At 39.6% G+C, this 20,726-nt stretch overlaps 1 protein-coding gene across 3 annotated transcripts in view; it reads right to left on the bottom strand.

Annotated features, from left to right (window-relative positions):
* Positions 1 to 1,324: 1,324 nt before the first annotated feature.
* The window catches only part of LOC139969745 (scavenger receptor cysteine-rich type 1 protein M160-like), a 31,087-nt gene continuing 11,685 nt past the window's right edge, over positions 1,325 to 20,726 (bottom strand). For all 3 annotated transcript variants that reach the window (XM_071974959.1, XM_071974960.1, XM_071974961.1), the window contains exons 11-30: positions 19,893 to 20,020; positions 18,644 to 18,863; positions 17,671 to 18,006; positions 17,148 to 17,278; positions 16,484 to 16,685; positions 15,300 to 15,623; positions 14,602 to 14,732; positions 13,982 to 14,180; positions 13,414 to 13,737; positions 12,624 to 12,802; positions 11,725 to 11,863; positions 10,869 to 11,195; positions 10,139 to 10,462; positions 8,962 to 9,291; positions 7,412 to 7,771; positions 6,180 to 6,503; positions 4,537 to 4,851; positions 3,458 to 3,778; positions 2,727 to 2,836; positions 1,325 to 1,897 (exon numbers count right to left, since the gene is read on the bottom strand). In XM_071974959.1, coding sequence (XP_071831060.1) covers positions 1,712 to 1,897; positions 2,727 to 2,836; positions 3,458 to 3,778; positions 4,537 to 4,851; positions 6,180 to 6,503; positions 7,412 to 7,771; positions 8,962 to 9,291; positions 10,139 to 10,462; positions 10,869 to 11,195; positions 11,725 to 11,863; positions 12,624 to 12,802; positions 13,414 to 13,737; positions 13,982 to 14,180; positions 14,602 to 14,732; positions 15,300 to 15,623; positions 16,484 to 16,685; positions 17,148 to 17,278; positions 17,671 to 18,006; positions 18,644 to 18,863; positions 19,893 to 20,020 — 4,910 coding nt within the window. In that variant the 3' untranslated portion in view covers positions 1,325 to 1,711. The remainder of the gene's footprint in view (positions 1,898 to 2,726; positions 2,837 to 3,457; positions 3,779 to 4,536; positions 4,852 to 6,179; positions 6,504 to 7,411; positions 7,772 to 8,961; positions 9,292 to 10,138; positions 10,463 to 10,868; positions 11,196 to 11,724; positions 11,864 to 12,623; positions 12,803 to 13,413; positions 13,738 to 13,981; positions 14,181 to 14,601; positions 14,733 to 15,299; positions 15,624 to 16,483; positions 16,686 to 17,147; positions 17,279 to 17,670; positions 18,007 to 18,643; positions 18,864 to 19,892; positions 20,021 to 20,726) is intronic.

Genomic DNA, 20,726 nt, shown 5'->3' with positions numbered 1-20,726 from the left:
TCTTTGGGCCTTGAAACAAGAGGCACATTTGGTGTCTAGTATGAAATAAGCAAAATTTCGCATCCAAGTGAGAATCAGCGTCTTTGGATCCCCTCCCTGGTGGTGCGCTGGTTCCAAGCAAGTAAACCGGTGGGCCATACTGCCCCTGTCCTTAAACCAAAGTTCGATCATGTTCAAAACTAAAGATTAAGAACAGAGATCTTTTTTGTTACCATTGAAGTAAACGTTTTGAAAAGAAAATGCATTTTAGCTTTAGTCTTGTGTGTAAAGGAATTTTAAACCTGGAGATATGTCACAAATGGAATCAACTATCTACTTAGCTGTTTCAGAAAGTTGTTCGCGATAGTTATCTCTATCACATAGGCAAATGTTTAGATAAGGTTTACTTCTCATTTCGTGAAAATAATACACCCCTCCTAGTCCAACCTAGAAGTTGGTTTATTTATATTTCTAGGCAGAATTGAGTGCTTTGGATGGTCCAGCATACCCACCTTGGCACCTACTACTCTCAATCAATCAATCACCTCCCCTACCCAAACAAACAATCCCTCTTTTAACTTCTCCGATCTCCTCTCTTCTTCCCTCCCCAGTTCCCTTCCATCTCTTTTTTACCTTCATTCTCCTCTCCCTTCCCTTACTCTCGGTCCCCATTCCCTCCCCCTTCCTCCTATTCTGCTTCCATCTCTTTGCTTTTCTTTCATTTTCCCCCCTTCCCTATCCTTGGTGCCCCCTTCCTTCCCTCCCCTTTCATCTTTTCCAGCATACCCATCTTGGCCCTTACTACTCTCAATGAATCCCCTACCCAAACAAACAATCTCTCTTTTAACTTCTCTCCCTCCTCCCTTATTCCCCCTCCCCAGTTCCCTCCCCAGTTTCCTCCTATCTCTGTTCCATTTCTTTCTCCTTCATTCTCCCTTACCCTTGATCCCCTTTCCCTCCCCTTCCTCCCATTGTCCTCCCTTCCCTATCCTTGATGCCCCCCTCCTTCCCTCCCCTTCCATCTTTGGTTCACTCTTCCTCTCTTACCCTTGGTTCACCCCTAAAACAAACTGAAATGCTTTTGTAGAGGTTTTCAGCTGAAGTATAATTACATGTTACAAAGAAACCAGGAAATTTTGCGCTTGGTTTTTGGAGAAGAAAGAGCTTTCGACTTTTCTCCTTACTATTTAAAACTTGGGACTTTTTTATTTATTATATGTCTGCAAACTGATATGCAAGCAATCTATCAACCAACAGGAACATTTCTCATTTATCAACAAGAAATTGAAAAGCTGGGAGAAAAGTTACTATAATAGTATATGGACAAAAAAGTGGAAAATCTAAATTTCATTTTTTATTGAGTATTTTTATTGATTTAATCTAGTTAATATTGACAAAAAGTAACATAAGTTGTACTTTGTACAATTTTTCACAAACAGTAAAATCATTTTAATAATTAATTCTTGAATCGGTTCTTTTTCGATATACCACATTTGGCTTGAAGATTGTGAAAAACTTTTTTCTCATTATCGATTTGGTCATTTGAAGAAAAATACCAAACCAGCCACCATAGCTTTGGAAGAGGCGAAGCGAAGTAAAAGATTTACATGTATTGAACGGGAAAAAAAAAACCTCAACAATTTCTTAAATTGTTACTGTCTTAAATAACATGATGAGGATATTTGTGTTTATATCTTTTTTTGAGGAAATGAGGAAAGGAAGGCTGATGAAATTATGCGCATCTTATGCCGATATCTTGGTCGTAAATGCAGTCTGTTACTGCAAAACCGTTGTGAGCACACAACCCTAACTGAGTTTCTGTCCCTTCACACTCGACCTCGTCTAACATGATTGGCCCTGTGCCTGGTCGGAACAGCTTGACGTCCACAGCACGAGTGAAACCCACCTGTCTGCAAACCTGATAATGAACAAAGTGGAGAGTATACTGTGAAGGGAGAGGCAAGGAGGATACCAACAAATAGCTAGGAGTCTGCGTATCTCAGACAAAGAAATATTGATGATTTAGTCCAGATTCCATCATTCCAGAGAAAGAAACTTCTTAACAGCATGATTTTTTGAAACTTTACTACAGATCTTAACTATGATGCAATATTCTTTTCACTCCATATTTGAAACCATCGTACTTTCTTCTTTCAAACTGTACAACACCACTACTTTTATGCTCATAAAATGTTAGCTATCACCGTATAAGATAACCCATTCCACCGACTTTTCCTAATCTTGAAAACTAACCCAAATATCTCTTCATTCCATCCGAGGTTTCACAATTGGACCTCTCAAAAGTGACAGGGGCTGTTAAGCGACCCCAAGATACGTACATTGGTCACTGAGCATTGGTCTAACCACTGGCTCCCCCCAATGTCAAACCTGTTTCACTGCATTGTATCCCCAAAATCTTCCACCCATCTCCCCCAACCCCAGCCCTCATTCACCCCCATGCCCACCCCCTCTCTGACATTCCCACTATTTTATGCTGTAAAATTCAGCAAGTGGATTATCACATAGCTAGTTTGTTCCTTCGGCAGTGTACATAGCAGCGATGGACATCTCAGGTCTAGATAAAAGATAACAAGGTGTCATGTTTCATTACTGTTTGCATTTTGTAGCGACAAGAAAAAAACTTCACTTGCAAGCAACAGATATGTAACTTTTTTGAGAGGCAGCACGTGGTTTGGGGCGAGTCTTCAATGCCTTTAAGTTACTGGGATGCAAAAAGTATAACTTACCACATTGGCAGCTAACATATCAAATCCATCGGCACACACTGTACCCCAAGCTCCATTGTAGTTAATCTCCACACGTCCTTCTAAGGGATCACGTCCACCGGTTAGACGAACTATGACGAAAAGAAAAAAAAACGACAATTTGATTGCGTTTCATGTGCAGTAAAATCGATGCAAACAGATGCTTTTCAAGTAAACCCCTTTCAATAATTTCATAGTTACATACAACAGATCTTATGAGAGAGTGTAATATAGGCTCAGGCATGTAACAGAAGAGCTATCCCAGAAATAACACACTAACAGGGGCAGCTGCAGTACATGTGAAAAAGACTTCCCATACAATTCTTTTCACATCAAATTGCCACCGATATAATTTTGTACATTGAGCAATGGTAAACCAGGCTTTAGTTGAAAGAGTAAGTGAGGGATGGGCTAGCAGTAAAGTGGGAAGGGGGGAGGTGCTAGGTGGGGGCACAGGTGCCATAAGTTTTCTTCCAGCATCTACAAACTTAGCACCATCTTAAATGGATAAATGCACACGCATTGAAGTGGTTTATAAGACACTTTACCATCAATTTGAAATTTTTGTATATAAGTTTTTAACAGATTGGCTATTTTGCATTGTTTCCAATTTTGTTATTTATTTTGTTAATTTGATGATATCACCAACGAGCCACTTTGAGATGCCTCTCGACAATTCCTCCACGCAATTCGTTAAAATCAGTCAAACTTACCACTCATTTCACAGACTACTCCAGCATCTTCTGCATGTTGGCAGTTATGGTCACCAATGACGTTCTGTTGGCAATTTCCGATAATCCTCTCCAATCCTTCACAGTTGACGTCATCCAGCCAAATTGGTCCGGTACCCTCTCCAAAGCTCGATTGGGTCATGGCTGCCTTGGCTTTGCTGAACCCTAGCTGACGACATGCCACATTTGCGTCCTGAATGTCCCACTTGTCGTCGCAAACGGTACCCCACTCTCCGTTAAAATATTCCAGGCGACCTTCAATGTTCATATGACCATCAGCAAGGCGAATGTCTCCATTTTCCCCTGGTGCAAAAGAAGAAAGAAAAATAAAGAAGGAAAAAATAATGAAAAAACCATATGCAGCATATTCCAGTAAAAGTAACCAACAATTTCATTTTACAATCGCTGCAGACTGCCAAAATTGTAGAGTCCTTGCTTAGATGGTAGATATTTTATGCCTTTCTGGGTTAAAACCTGTGAACATCTAACTATAAGGGTCAGCTATGCATGTGGTTATACCAATTCAACAACCATTGTGTCTAAAAAAATAAATCTAAACCTGCAAAGTTCAATGCATCATCTTAGAGCACATGTAAAGTTAGTATGTTAATTTGCATCATGTAGCTAATATTTCGACAAAATTACAGAAAATCTCCAAGATATGCACTTTTCAGGAAGTTAATTTCACAGATTCTTTGGCATGAACTTTGACATAAAGAAAGTGAAACCCAAAAATATGACATGAATATTTTGAATACAAACTTTTTCAAAAATGTTTTTGGCTTGCGATAAGCTTCACGTGTGATTTGCTCTCAGCATGTAAATCAGATACGTATATGCTTTGGCGAAGGGTTACTTTGTGTTTCTTGGGTTATCTTTTAATTAATATGAAAAGGCTCAACCCTATCCTTTTAAAAGATCAGTGAGAATGTTAATGAATATCATTTGTCAAATGACTAATATGGTAAGCAGGTTACCATGACAACCGACTCATCTTGGCAGCATATGCATTAATTAAGATAAGTGACAAGTATTAAAAACAACTTTAATGCACGACTTACATGGTAAGCAGGTTACCATGACAACCAATTCATCTTGACAGTTGATAGTGTTCAGAAACTCCATACGACAATCTCCTATTGTAGCTTCCCATCCTGAGCACTTCACCTTGGTTCCCTTGATTGGAACTCCGTTCCTTGCGGCTTTGGGAGTGATCAAGCCATGTCTGGCAAAGCCCAAGTCACGACAAATCACGTCAGCTTCGTGAACGCCAAAGTTCTCGAAGCAAATCGACCTGTCCATTCCAGAGACCTCGAGTGTGACTCGACCTTCGAATGGGGAGATCCTCTCAGCCAAGGAGACACTGGCTCTTGTCTCTTCAATGATAGAAACAGAAATAATGCATCATGTAGCTTTTTAAATTATTTGCTGAAACTAGAGAGATATAGAATTTGGAGGTTTATTACTAACTTAATATCAGAATTTAGGGGTATATATTTTTATTATAACCTTTATATTGACAAAAAGGTAAAAAATCGGGTTGTAACAATGTACAGTTCTTTGCCTTTTTTTGTAGTAATTAATTGCATATGCAAATATGGAAAATTTAGCTGCACTTTTTAAACACGATTTGATCAGCTCACATCCAATAAGAAGAACCTCCTCACCATGTGTGAATCTGCCTGTCTTCTATTATACATACTTTGACTTGTTGGCAGATTAACAGTGTACACATGTTATAATTTAACACGAGAGATTGTCTTGAAGCAAGACGTAAAAAGACATGCCTCTATCACCCATGATGGTGAAAGCTTTCCGCTTAAGACATGTGTAATCTTAACGTAGGAAAAACTAAGAACCCTACCACTTGCTTTACAGAGACACATAGTTTCAGAGCTCATAACTCAGGCATGCAGTTTTAACCCCTTACTGCAATTTTCATCAAACACTAAGAGAGTTACCTCAAAACTCTTGAGATAGTAACTTTGGAAGGGTGCTATCCTTGTTGCTGCAGTGAGTTAATTAATACATTCTTCGGTTGCTATGTAATTATGTAAAAAAGTTTAGTACGTCGAAATGAGGAATCTCACCCAGTTTTCCGCATCTTGGCTTGGCAAATACCCATGATGGTACATGAGATATGCATTAGAAATGCTTTGGGATATTCTTTTGTTCATGTTAATCAAGAGGGAAGTCCTCTCTTTATATGAAAATAAAGGTGGGTAAATGCCTGCAGTCACAAGGCTCACACTGAACAAGAAAGTACCATTTGTACACAGTCATTTAACTGACTTGTATGTCCTTGAATTCATATACTTCTCCAACGCATAATGAATAATCCTGTCTTTGTTTGGGGAATGATTGGTATTGTACCATGGAAATAATTTCTAAAAAAAGAAAAAATTTCCTCTTGAGGAGATGGAATTATTTAGTGTTTGCATGGGGTATCCGGGTACCCGCCCGTAGACACGATGCTACCCGGTTCCTACGCAAAGTGTTATTTTTTTTTTTAAACCGACGGTTAGGCAGATTTCCCATTGACTTAGTGTGGTGTTAGGCTACCATGTGGTCAAAGATAACAGCAATAACGAAAGTATTCCATGGATATCTTATAACTGCGTCACAATTTCCCGGATACCCGACGGGTACCCGGTTCCCGATTTTTGGACCTGTGTAAACACTAGAATTATTCCTACCAACTCACCTGCTCTGCAGACAACTCCAGCGTCCTTAGTATGGTCGCAATTGGTAACGCCAATTCCATTGTGTGGACACAACGCAAGTCTTTCATCGCCGATTGCACAGCCCACGTTGCTGATGTGGATCGGACCGGTCCCTTGTCCGAAATTCCCTTCTACCACACGTCCGGCAGCACCGGGGAAGCCGAGAGTTTGACAAACGGTGTTGGCATCGTTCAGGTCCCATCCGTCACTGCAGACAGTACCCCAAACACCGTCGACCTCAATCTCGACACGGCCTTCACCCTCGAACCATTCTCCACCGACAAGGCGAATGGGCATCTCGTATTCTACGAAGATGAAAGAGAACAATTTGAAATGACGTTTTCAATCATATAAGTATCAGGGATTTGAATGCCTGAGTTTTTACATGCAAACCTCTAAAAAGGTTCTAAGGATCATCCTCCATCATAAAATCAGGAATAGATAGGTTTGCAGCCATTATCTACCTGATAATCAGGCCCTGGAAATTTTGGCATCTTTATTGGCTAACTACAAGAGGAGTCTGTCACCATTTGCCAGTAGAACAAAAAGACATCGGCATTTTCTGCTAGTAGACATTTAGAACAAAAAACCTCTTTAGTCGGTTAACCATGGTTTTATACCTTACAACCAGAGATCCCTCCTCCAGTTTTTATAACGATACAACCGTGAATTTGAAAAGTGATCTTGTTGTTCTTAATACTTTTAGCAAGTCTGTTACTCTTCCAAATATTTATAATGATTGTACCGGATTTCCCATGACAAATTAAGATTCTATCTCCAGTCTTCCCCCAAATTTGAAATGCTTGCCAAATGTTAATACTTTTAAACGCAATATGAAAACTAATATATTTTGTTTAGATGTCTGATACTTGTTTGTCTATCTTTTTGCCGTCCTTTTTGTGCTTTTGGATGTTTACCGTTTTTCTACTGCATAATATTATATATTTATTTTTGTATTGAGGGCTCCTCTGGAAAGCAGTGCTTCTGCACTGAGCAGGACTACCCTCATTAAAGATGACAATAATAAAAACTAAAAAAAAGAAGAATTTATGTAAAGAAAATACATTTAAATTTACTAATTGTAAAGCAGATCATACTAGTCACTTCAGAAAGTTCCGGTGAGCAAGTTAAAAATACGATTGTCATTCTCTAGAAATGGAGAATCGGCCAGCTTAGATGAGCTAAGATTATGGACTTTGTATTCCTTACATACCTTCCATGACGCAGGCTATGGCAACGTCTTCTTCGTGAGTGCATCCATTTTGTCCGAGGGTGTAGGTACAAGTCTCGAAGCTCGTAGCGCCGATAGGACAGACGATGTAACTGATCCAGATCTCTCCGGTTCCGGCGCCAAACGCAGCTTCCCTGTACACCGTGACGGCCTTATGGAATCCCAGCTGCTTGCAGGCCGTGGTCGCATCTGTGAGATCAAAGGCGGTACCACAGATTGTTCCCCAGCTTCCAAAGTGTGCCTCCAGACGGCCGGCGACGAACATCCCGTCGTTCATGGTAGTGGTGTTGACCAGCCTGAGGGTTCCCTCGGGAATCGTTTCAGTGTCTGGCGCCTCGGGCTCTGCAGGTTAACCAAGAAGTGGATAGATGGAAATGTTTTACTGATAGAATACTCAAGCGTTTATCTTGCACATTCTGTAATATGTCGTCTCACTTTGATGTAGCAGTTTTTAAGGCAGTTAGACTTTCCCTTAATAAAATAATAATAAATTATGATTATTAAAAGAACCCATAAAACTAAGATAGGTATGTTCAACACTTTTAAAACTAAATTAACTTTCATTGCATTTGCTCAACTGGATCCACCCCCCTCCCTCCCCCATTGATTTTCTTGACTCCCTAGATTTCTACCGAACCCTGGGGGGTCAACATCATCGAATGCTTAGCAGACTGCAGATACTTCATAGGCACTGCTCCTGTGATACTCTGCTAGTCAAAGAATAATTTAGGGCTAAACTTTTTGAGCAGCCAAATTCAAAGGCTCTGATTTCTGTCTCTGATAAACATGATGCGAATTAGTCTTTTAACCATAGGTTGCATTTTTCAGCTCTTTTGACCTCAACTTACTGAAACTTTATCTCTCCTGCAAACAGACTGGTGAGTTTGGAAGAGTTGATTTGTTCACACCTTGCCATGTCTGCCTTGATCTGATAGTGATTTGGCTACTAGCTATGAGTTGCATAATAGATGAATAGGCAGCTGAACTAAGGTGCGAAAAGATGGGATTGATCACTCAGCTAACCAACTGGAAGAAACCTGCCGTTCAGTACAAACAGCGGGTTTTTGGATGTAACCTATAGCTAATGGACACTTTCGCGGCATGAATACTATGGTTCCTATGAACAAAGACAGCTGTGGCACTTGCATAGGAACCTGTCCATATTTGCACGAGCATTTAGGAATGCATTAAAATCCTCGCTAGCAAAGATCTCAACTATGCCACATGCTGTCTGTGCTAAACTGAATTCCTACCTTGATTGCTACTGATACCTATGTGGAGTGTTAGCTCAGTGGTTAACGCCGGTGCCTAATTCCAATCATAAGGTCCCCGGTTCGAGTCACTCCAAGATTAATGTATGTCGTCCAGTTACAGAGTTGTTGACAATTGACAATTCATAATTATGGATGTTAAATATGAATGTAAGAGACTGACTTCCGTCAGCTAGCGGCTTTGATAAGCCAATGAGTCTTCGCGTGTTCCTGCTTGCAGGAAGATCTAAAATACATACATACATATACATACATACATACCTTCATCAGTACACGTGACAATGATGTCCTCTTCGTGGTCACAGTTAACGGTGCTGAAACCGTTGTGCAGGCAGTTCTCGAGTGTGGGCTCGGTACCCTTGCACACAACATTGTCCAACCAGATGGGCATACTGTCGTCAAAGCGGAACACGTATCCAGCAGAACGGAAGGATAGAGCGCGACGGAATCCTAGGCTCTTGCAGACGACGGTGGCGCTTTCCAACGTGAAGCTGTCGTCACAGACCGTACCATATTTGCTGCCATACTTGATCTCCACACGTCCCTCGGATGGTGATGGGCCTCCAGTAAGACGAATCGGGAGTGGCTCATCTGACAAGGAAAAGAATCGAAATGGAAATTGACTTTTGTGCATAAAGTTTGGCATTGAAGCTTTAAAGCTAACTAAAACTGTTGATGCTAGCTAACTGGTCACAACCCCACCAGAAACTTGAGAAATTAAAAGCAATTTTTTAGTCCTAGTTGTTGGAGTGATATTCTGATGGTAAAACATTGCAACAATCATCTCTAAGAGAAAAAATGTTCTTAGCTGTTAGTTCAAAGCCCCATCTGAAGATCTGGCCAGATAATCAAGATATTGGCTCTATGAACCAATTTGATTGGCTAAACTTTCCCTAACTTCAGAAATTGAATCATAGCAGGAGGTTTGTGATGTCAACATGGCAGACGTTCTTCCAAATTCTTTCCTAGATTTTAACCTTCTTGTCAATTTATCCTTGAAATTATATTTTCATTATTTTGTTTTTTTTTCTAAGCTGTCGATATTTTCTGTATGAAAAATATGGAGAATATAATGCAAACTTGTTTTTTTTTTAAGTTTTATAAATATTATTTTCCTCTATGGATGAATGATTTACAAATTATAAAGTAGACCAAGACATTATCAGCTGAATTGATGACATCATTCATATCTGGGGTGACTAGATGCATCGATTCACCAAACATCACCCAAATCTGAAGAATCCATATCTTTGCAGTACAAAATGCTATGAGGATGCAGTTTTGACCTGAAAATGCCCAAAAATGTTCCAACAATGTTTGCCAATGAGCGATCAACTTCAAACATCGGAAAATCGCTTTAACGCTATTAACAACATCGAATAATTTACATAATAATTCTCTATCAGCAGATTCAGTTAAGATCCCTTTCATAACTCACTCTCTAAGCAGACAAGACTGGTTGCCTCCTTGACTGGACATGTTCTCCCGGGAATGACTTCGAATCCTGGGCAAGCTGCGATTGTCTTCTCGTTTCCCACACAGTTGAAATCCATGGCAATGGTTCTTCCTGCTGCGGTACCAAAGTAGTTACCTTGGAAGACTTGTGCAGCACCCCTGTAACCCATCTGTGAACATAGGACCATACCGTTAGCCAAGGTGAACTGAGGACTGCAAATCTGGAATCTTGTACCGACGTCTGTGGTGATGATAATCGTCCCAAGACTGTTGAATGGGCCGTCCAATAGTTGAGTAGTAATGGGTGCTGTGGATGACGACAACAACAACAAAAAAAGAGAGGAAAAAAATCAGTAATCGAAACAATATTCCTTTTCACATTTGCCTTAAAATATGATATATGATTATGATTTTGATTCAAAGATGGATATTAGACATTGAATTTGATTGATTTCTTGAATTTCAAGTTTTACACATTTTTTGTAACAAACTAAAAAAAAACTGATTTATCTTGGAAATATTGTATTCGTACTGAGAACTTTTGAAAAATTTTTGAGAATTTTTGTCACTTGATTTTATCCTTTAATTTCAACAAAATTAAAAAGCAAGGACCGCTTCATTTTTTTAGATCTCATGACGTCTGAGACGATCTGATCATAATTTAATACAAAATTGATCTAAATAAAAAGTAAGAGAAAAAGAGTAAAACTCACGAACTTCCCCGCAGACAATACCGACATTTTCGACAGACGTGCAGTCGTGATCGCCATAGATGCTTCGTTGACATTCAGAGATTTTAACATTGTCTCTGGTACAATCGAGAGAGTCGACCCAGATTGGAACGTTGAAGGGAACAGAGCCAAATGGCCAGTTCTTGTATTCCACTGGAGCTCCGAATCCCAATTCCAAACAAGCTACCATTGCGTCGTCCATATCAAATTCGTCGTCGCAGACGAGACCCCATTTACCGTTGTAGTAAAGTTCCAGGCGCCCCTGTAGACTTGTTGCACCGTCCATAAGGCGAATGTCACCATCCTCAGCTGTGGATGATATCATAAAATATTATTATTATTACCCCGTTATTTAGATAGCGCATAATCCGAAAGTTCTATGCGCTTGTACTTAACACCTTGGTCATTGGTAACTTGTCACACCTACACACCAAAGTGTGCACAATTCAAACAATCTCTCCTGGGGCACCACAGTGCACCACAACCATGTCTCCCGGGGGGGACTTCCCATAGGGTGCAGCCACAAACAGGCGCACGCAACTATATTTACAAGTCACCTCGCAAGTCCCCATTTATACACCTGGGTGAAGAGAGGCAATGGAGATGAAGTGCCTTGCCCAAGGACACAACGCAATGATCTGGCCAGGGCTTGAACCTGTAATCCTTAGATCACAAGTCCACTGCCTTTACCACTTGACCACAACGCCCTCACATATTTATATTTCACCTTGATGAGAGGAAGAGGAGGTGGATATTACTTCTGCACCATATCAAAAAGACAAGCTATAAGCTTTCCACTATCATCTCAATTTTAAACAGGTTAGAAGACACGACTTACGCAATTTGCAGGACACGAAGGCCACGGTATTGGAAATGCAGGTCTTGTTAAACCAGGTGCTATGATCACAATCAAGGAGGCTTGTCTCCTTACCAGTACATGTCAAGTTGGACAGAGTTGTTGAAACGGATCCCAGAGTCTATCGAAAAGAAAGAAGAAAAAAAAACATAACGAAACGTTGTAATCTGTACTTTACATTATTCGCAGAAGGACATGGTAAAAGATTCATCCAAATTATTAATTACATCATTTTAATTCAAATTTAAAAAAAAGATCACGCATGTATGAACAGAATAACTTTATAAATCAACATTAACATTCAAAACCAGCAAAAACATCAACTAAAAGGTACTCCACAATATGATCAACAAATGTCTGGTATATATCTCATGTGGCAAAAACAAAACCATTGATGTGTCATTGAAAATCAGACAGCCTTCTAATCCCCTCAATGCACTATAAACTGAATACCTATTCAGCTACATAGTTTACTTTACTATACAACGTGTAAGTGATTTTCTGTGTAATTTACTTCATATTATGGAATTCATTATCTTGCTAAGCGTATTATTATTATCATTATTATTATAACACCGGTGCTAATATAGCGCAAAATCCCAGGGTTCATGCACTTAACAAAACATACAAAATACAAAAATACAATTGAATACACTGAACCATAGTTTTTTTTTTACATAAAACCTCTTTAACGCTCATTTGAAAGTGCTGATAGAGGTAAGGCTTCGTATTTCTATTATTCTATATTATTAACCATACTATATATTGCATAATTTATCGCCTTTTTCGCTGCCATAGCAACTGGGCTACATAATATTTAGTTGCATCACCTCATCCAATGCCTTAGTAACAGCACTGGTATAGCATGTAAATTAAATTACCTTGTTCAGTGCCATTGTCGCAGAACCATATCCCATGGTCTTACAAATGACATCGGCATCCTTCATGTCGAAAGAGTCACCACAGATGTAGCCGGGTGTGTCATTTACTGTAACCACGGCAATTCCCTCATTTTCACGAACAAAATTCCCAGTCAGTTCAATGTTGATGCTCTCAAAATCTGTGCAAATTTAAAATTTAAATAAGCACTGTGAGTGTATGTTTACTGTCGAGGTTCAGTTTTACTATTTTTAAGTAAGAGCGAGCTGATGTGGAGCATACATAGATAAGGGATACGAATATTCCTGTTTCCTTCTAATCTTTGACAAACAAACAGAAGACCACTCTCACCAAATTTTAAGAAGGAAAAAGGAAACTATCGACCATAGCCTCTGGTATTTGAGCCAGCTATTTCCATGAGGAGAGTAAAAGTATTTTCATTTGAAGGATGGCAAGTTGTTGCAGGTTGCAGAAGAGGTCAAAGGTGAGAAAAATGTTGATATGAAATGTATACTATAGGTCAACACTTCCCCTTAGTCTATTTCCAGGTTTAGAAACTGCAAGCTACCAAGCGAGCACCAGGTATAGAACTGGGCTTGATTAGGAGCCAGGGGTCCATTAGGGGCCTGAGGCTGATTAGCGGGGCCTTGGGTCAATAATGGGGCCCAGGGTTAATATTAAGGGGGCCTAGGTTTGGAATAGAGGGCTCAGGGAAATATAGTATATACGATAAGGAAACCTCTATTTTACAACGAAGGAAATTTAAGACTTTTGCAGACATTACTTCCATACCTCTGTAACACATGATACCGACATCTTCTCTATGGTTACAGTCGTGGACGGTCCACTCCTTGTGTGAGCATTGAGCAAGGTTGGTTTCAGTACCGATACATCTCACATTGTCCATGACGATGGGACCGGTCCCTTCACCGAAATGAGCCTCCGGTGCGAGCATCTTAGCTCCAGCAAACCCGAGTTGTCTGCAAGCAACCTGAGCGTTCTCCATTGTGAAGTAGTCGTCGCAAACAGTGCCGTATTCGCCGTTGTAGAATACCTCTAGGCGACCGGCAGAGGGAATTCCACCGTTTACTAGAGCAATTGCAACCTCTTGGGGACCTTTGTGTAAAAACATCCAAAGTTTGTGACTAGATTTTATAGTCAATTTAATTTGTTTTTATATGTTTTAAGCTAGTGTAAAATACAAGGCTTGTTTAAGATGGAAAATACAGCAGATATTTTGAAGTATGAAAGTCTGCAAATTTAAACCATTTATAGTAGAAAGCTCCATTTTGAAGATCAAATTTTAACTGTATTCTTTTATTAATCCCAGAAATTCATAGTCACCAGCTCATGCACTCACCGGTATTACAGATGATGCCGACGGGTTCGATATCGCATTGTGTCGTAAAATCGATGATGGTCTTGTTGCAGGCAGTGAGTGTTGTCTCGTCTCCGACGCAAGTGATGGAGACCTTGATGTTGTCCTCTCGGACGGATACAAATTGATTTGGTTCCGTGATACCCTGAGCTGATGGGAAGCCCAGTTGTTTGCACATAACCTAACAACAACAACAACAAAATGGTTTATTTAGTATCAGATTTATTTTGACTAAGTCAGCAACCCCAACAAAAGAACATATCCAAAATGCATGTACATATCTAATAATTAGATATGACCTTTGGGGGCGGATTAATTAGGCCACCTGTGAAGTGAAATTTTCTTGTGCAGTACTAAAAAATTGTTGGATTTTTCAGACATCTCATGTGTGGTATTGTCGAAGAGTTGAAGTTGCTACATAATTAACTGACAAATGGCTCCATCCTTAATGGATTCCCCCCCCAAAAAATGTTTGTCATTAATATCGAAAGTGGTCACTTTGATATGCTCAAACCAGGACACTGCTATAACAACTTCATCAACCATGGGGATCAATGATGAAGATATTTAAGAGAGCTCTCAATTTTTTTAAATTTTTTTACCTGGGCTTCGTTCAAAGTGAGAGGTGCACACAAGGAAGTCCACATCCTGTTCATGTAAACCTCCACGTTACCCTCAGATGGTACGGTTCCATTCACGAATCTGACATCCCACATATCGTGACCTTCATCAACTGAAATATCGACAGAAACAAAGATCGCTAGGAACCATGACATTTCACCCGTAGGCCAGACATTTCTGGTGTCTTATAATAGCTTCAAATTATTGTTTGATATTTTTACCGAATCTATCGAGTATAAATGGACTTATTGTTTACGATATTCCATTGTTTTATTAATTCTAAAATAGACACCACTGAAAACTGGATTTTAAGTTCAAAGCATATCCAGTTTATATCTTAGGCAAGTTTATAAATGCATTGCAATATAGTGATTTTTGTGCTGCTTCCAAGGAGCTGACTTAATAGTGTGAATGTTAGACTAAGTAATCCAGTCGTTTTCATTGATGAATTAACTGGTGATGTTAACAGGGATCATTTCTTGTGACTAGCAATACAGCCTAGACTAATAGCAGTGGACTTAAGTGATCTAAAACATATCAAAACTAAAATTGTGCTGAAAGTCTTTTAGTACTTAATTTACAGGTCAAATCTTGAAAACCAAAAGAAATCTTGAAATAATTTTGCTGGAGTAATACATCTCATCTCTTAAAGTTTACACAGTATGGGTTGCCGGCCTACCTGGGATACATTTCACGCCCACGGCTTCTTCTGGTAGACAATCATGGACCATCCATTCCTCATGAGCACATTCCGTGAGTCTCTGCTCGGCACCCGTGCAGATGACGTCATCCAGGACGAAAGGAGAAGTAGGAATAACGAAAGGCGTGTTGAACAAGACCTTTTCGGCCTTGAAGAATCCGAGCTCACGACAGACCACGTCTGCGGCTTTGAGATCGAAGGAATCGTCACAGACTGGACCAAATGTCTTGCCATACTTAATGGTCAACATGCCTTCATGTGGTGTTGGGCCATCTGTCAGTTTCACCTTGACTTTATAGTCATCTGTTTGGGAAAAAGAACCAATTCTGACAAATCAATAAAAGGACTCAAATGTGAGGAACAAGATAGAATTAGAATAGAATCAAAATAAAGAAACAATAAAATGATCTTAACTAGTTCAATTTAAAAAATATTGCGGGTAACAAGTGTACCCCATAGATATTTTAGCCTGCCAAAAGTTACAAATTACACATTTACAATCCTGCAGATTATTTGAAAGCCGACGAACATGTTAGTCTCTGCAAAATGTGTGACTTTACAACTGTGGCTTAGACATAGGAGTACCCTGGAACCACAGGCCTACTACTCCAACATTGCCCCTCACCTCCCCTCCTCTGACTTGTCCTTTTCCTCCCCTCTCTCCCCCTAAGATACCCCTTCTGCTTTTGACCCTGCCATTCTGTTTTGCCCCACCTCCACCTCCCTCAATTCTCTCCTCAAACTTCCTCAGAACACTGTATGCTCCTCTAATGAACACTGGTTACCTCATAAATCCCCATTGTCTTAAGCAAGCAAAAACATGTAATGTTTGCTTTCGATACATAGGTGAGAAAATAGATTTGTGAAAACTCAGTGTCCCCCCCTCCCCCCTAACCCAACCCAGGCAGGTAGTGAGGAATTTGCCAAGGGAGGGGCAAAGCCTGTAGGCAAACTATCCAGGCCTTGTAAGTTGCATCTAACCTTTTTTTATTTTGAAATGATTAGCGATATAAAAAATACATAATGAAAATATGCTCAAGGGAGGGGGGTTGGTAGCCCCCTTTGCCCCCCCCTTGGCTATGCGCCTGACCCAACCTATAAGATATTCTCCCTTCTCTACCCTCCTGCTAACCATAATTTGTTATTTTTCTACTCCTAACTACCTGTGTTGCAGACGACTCCGGCAGCCTCCACTCCAGCGGGACAATCGTGAACTCCGACCCCTCGGTTTATACAGGCGTCCAAGTTTATTTCACTTCCATCACAACTGACGCCGGAGAGCCAGTATTCCATGGTGGTCGTTCCAAAGAAGCTACCAACTGTGGCCTTCCTCGCAGAAGGGAAACCGAGCTCGTGGCAAACAACCTATTGACATAACAAAAGTATGAGGGTGAAAATAGTATATTAATAAATATATTAATCTGATTCATGAAATCCTGGATCCACGAAATGACTTGAACAGTGATGTGCATGTCATCCTGTTTGATCACACCTCCTTTAAACGAACCAAATTGTGTTCAGTGGCAAAGAGCTGCTCTCTCCCATCCCCATTCCAATCCCCCATTCCCCCACCCTCCACACTCCCACTCAGCTTTAGGCTACTAATTCTACTGTTGACAATTCATAATCATGGACGTTAAATATGATTGTAAGAGACTGACTTTGGTCAGCTTGCGGCTTTGATAAGCCAATGAGGCTTCTTCGCGAGTTCCTGCTTGCAGGAGGATCTAAAATACATACATACATACTAACATACATACAATAAAACACAAGCAGCTGTTTGAATTTATTGTCTCTTATTATAGTCTTAGGCTCTTCTCCTTTTACCTGAGCGTCGTAGATGTCCCAGCCGTCGTCACAGATGACTCCCCATTCCTCGTAGAAGATTTCAACTTGTCCTTCCATTTCATTGGCTCCTCCGGTTAACTTGATCTTGCCAGCAGTGTAAATAGGCTCAGCTAAAGAGCAGGAGGACAACAATCGATTCACTCAAATGTTTTCGAATTAATTTTCACAAAAATTTTAAGTTAGTACAACAAAAAAGTTACAAAATGACATGGTCAAAATGTATAGTATGTTTCAGTATACTTTGTGCAACAGAACAATCTACATTTCAAACCCAACCGACTAAATATTAAAATATATCTCATAAAACTATACAGTAGCTTACATACATTAGCCCCATATATATACTCAAATACCTCACATACTAACATCTTGTAAAAGTGTCTTAGCTCGTGCTCTGTGTTTGTAAATTGTTCTCATCTTCAGTATTTTAATCCATTGTATCAAGAAGCAAGAAGAAGTATAGGTCCAAAAGTTGCAAGGAAAACAGAAAAGAGATTCGTACCTGGCATGCAAACTACTCCGGCATCTTCAGCACTCACACAATCTGTATTCATCCAGTAGCCGTGGGCGCACTGAACAATATCGGTCTCCGTTCCAGTGCAGGCAACATCGTCAAGGAGGATCATGCCGGCTCCTTCTCCGAAGAAAGCCTGTCCATAGGCTGCCGTAGCGTCGAAGAAACCGAGCTGACGACAGATTACTCTGGCTTCCTCGATCGTCCACTTATCGTCGCAGATCGTACCGTACATCTCGACACCTTGGTGGGTCCACAATACTTCTACTCTGCCTTCCCATGGAGAAGAACCGCCGACCAATCGCACGGTCGAGGAAGTCAAACCTTTTTCGAAACAAGAGATTGTTAATGGATAGTTAGCACATTTGCTGACTCGGGATGGTATAAATAAAATTAATCAGAAGTTTGTCATGGTTGATTTCAATTATGGGAGAGTCCAAGATTACTAAACATCTTTCCTGGACAAAACAAACTTCCCTTTTAAAGGTATTTTAAACAGTATATCTGTTAGTGAATGTTAACATCATCACTTTCAGACCAATTTCTTAATCTTCTCAGTTGATAAATGATGTCAGCCACAAAAAGCACCAAACTCAGTTGAAACTTGTAAAAAAAAAAATTGAAAATTTTCAAACTTGTTAATTTTTGGAATCAATAACTATTAAGATTACTGTATGAGTAGTTATTTTACTTTATATTTAGAGAGATTGAATGTAACATTCAATAGTAAAAATCTCTAAAAAAAAATTCTACTTCTGCTTGATAAAGTTACACATAGGCCAATGCAACCAATTAAATGTATCCTATTGTATCGACTGTGGTGAATATATTTTCAGTCAGAGTATATACAGTAGAAAAATGGAACAGTTTGTTAGTCCTCGGAAAGGAACGTGTGGCATCTTTTGTGGCATCTTGTATGTGTAATTTTCGAATCACAGTTGAAAAAGATTTTTGCCTGCACCTGTGTTACAAATGACTGCGACATCTTCATTATGGAAGCAGTTGTTGGTGCCTAGTCCACTGCTTGGGCACTCGGTGACTTTGGTCTCATTGCCAAAACACCGCAGATCATCCAGCCAGATGTTCTGCTGTGAATCTGCTTGTCCGTAAGGAGATCGGCCGAAGATGTCTCCTGTTATTGCTCTCTGTGCTGAGGGGAAGCCGAGTTGGTGGCAAATGACCTAACGAGACAAATAAATCGGTGTCAACTGTGTTTGGGCAGAATTGTCTTGCTTTTGTATTGATAACATAAATATTATATAAATGACAATGTTTGTCTGTCATCCAGGAACCTATACATATCTTTTATTATATGTAAATTTTATTTCTTCCTGCTGACCTGTAATGGACTATTAAATATACCATTAATGGCATTTAAACATATTTTGAACATGCCATAATTAGCCCTATCTGATCATCATTGCCGATGCCACTCCCCTCTCTGGAACGCAAGTAACCTTTTGCACCATGATCAGCTCTAAGGTTAAAAAGCGGTTGCAACATAGAAAAGTGATGAGTATTTCTATATTGCCACTGCAACTCACACACCACCATGACATACCATGGCATTTAAACATATTTTGCAATGCTGGTAGCTCTACCGAAAAGAGTTCCCGTCCTCATAAAATCTGGAGGACTTTCCTTTTACCATTGCCAATCCCACTCCACCCTTAACCTCAAATAATGTTTCACCTACTTGAAGAGAAACATCACACACATTTAATTATGCCAAATTCAGGGCAATTTTTGTTGACATTTTTCTGGTTGTCTCCTGGGACAACCAGTTTATGCACACAAAGAATGACCAATATTTACAAATAGGCCTACTATCATTTTTTGTGTTATTTCAGCTTCTTTCAAGACAGCCATGAAAAAATATTCATATTACAAAATCATTCATTACCTCTGGGGTGACCTTTAACTGATAATTACAAGCATGAAACGACTATCATTTTGTCCAACAATCTTACTAAATATTTACCCAGTCGAGTCAAGAAATGTTGCATCGCTGCACAGTGTTGCTAACACCTGACTAATAGGATCATGACATTGAGTTTTGGAGCTAATTTATTGGGACGAGTGACAAACGGATGAAAGTTATTAGATCTTCCATTCCATATTGCAACCTGACATCTGATGTATAATAAGATATAATATTAAGTAATATTTATTTAAAATTTATCCCAAAAATGGGAAAGTTTTATGTTTACCTGGGCATCGTAAATATCGTAGCTGTCGTCACACACTGTACCCCACTGGCCATCATGGAAAACCTCCACTCTACCCTCGGCTGTTGAGTCACTTCCGACTAATCTAACATCACCTAGCTTCGGTGCCTCTGCAAATGTCAAAGGTCAAAAGAAGTTAATGATATGACAAAAACATGTTTTTGGAAATACACAGAAAATCTCAGAGTAAAAAGCCTTCCTTTTTTTTGCTAATGGTTAATGTAGTGAAGTGAAATTTTGTGATGAAAATGAAACAGCATTTGATGTACAATATTATCCTTATATTAACCATTTAAAGAATGTATAGTAATATATAACACTAGGTTGATACATGCAGTGTTCTCCACATTACCTAGCATGACTTACATGACTTACTGCAGACACACCCTTACCGAAATCCCAGATCTGGGCCAGATATATGGACCAGATCTGGGATTTCAATCTGGGCCAGATCTGCTCCAGATCTGGAATTCATATTTGGCCAGATAAAAAAATTGGGCAGATAAATATTGATATAAAATGAAATTTTATATGGCCCATATAAAAGTTGATCTGATTAAAATTTCGTTCCACCCATTTCTGGGCCATATAAATCTTTATCTGGTTGATATAAAGCAATCCAGATAAACTTACATATGGCCCATATTAAATTTCAGGAAGGGGAAGGAGAGGGGGATAAGAGGGTGAAGATGTACAAAAGAATTCTTATTAAAACATGTGACAATTAGTGACTTGAGCCCTTGTGTTGTGATCATGTTCACATAATCTTTAGAAATGAACCAACACACTTCTCTCAACTTCAAATAAATCAAAACG

This window comes from Apostichopus japonicus, chromosome 7 (assembly GCF_037975245.1).
Source record: "Apostichopus japonicus isolate 1M-3 chromosome 7, ASM3797524v1, whole genome shotgun sequence".
NCBI classification, from domain to species: Eukaryota; Metazoa; Echinodermata; class Holothuroidea; order Aspidochirotida; family Stichopodidae; genus Apostichopus; species Apostichopus japonicus.
The sequence above is the reverse complement of the archived record's forward strand: the minus strand, read 5'-3'. Positions and strand labels throughout refer to the sequence as shown.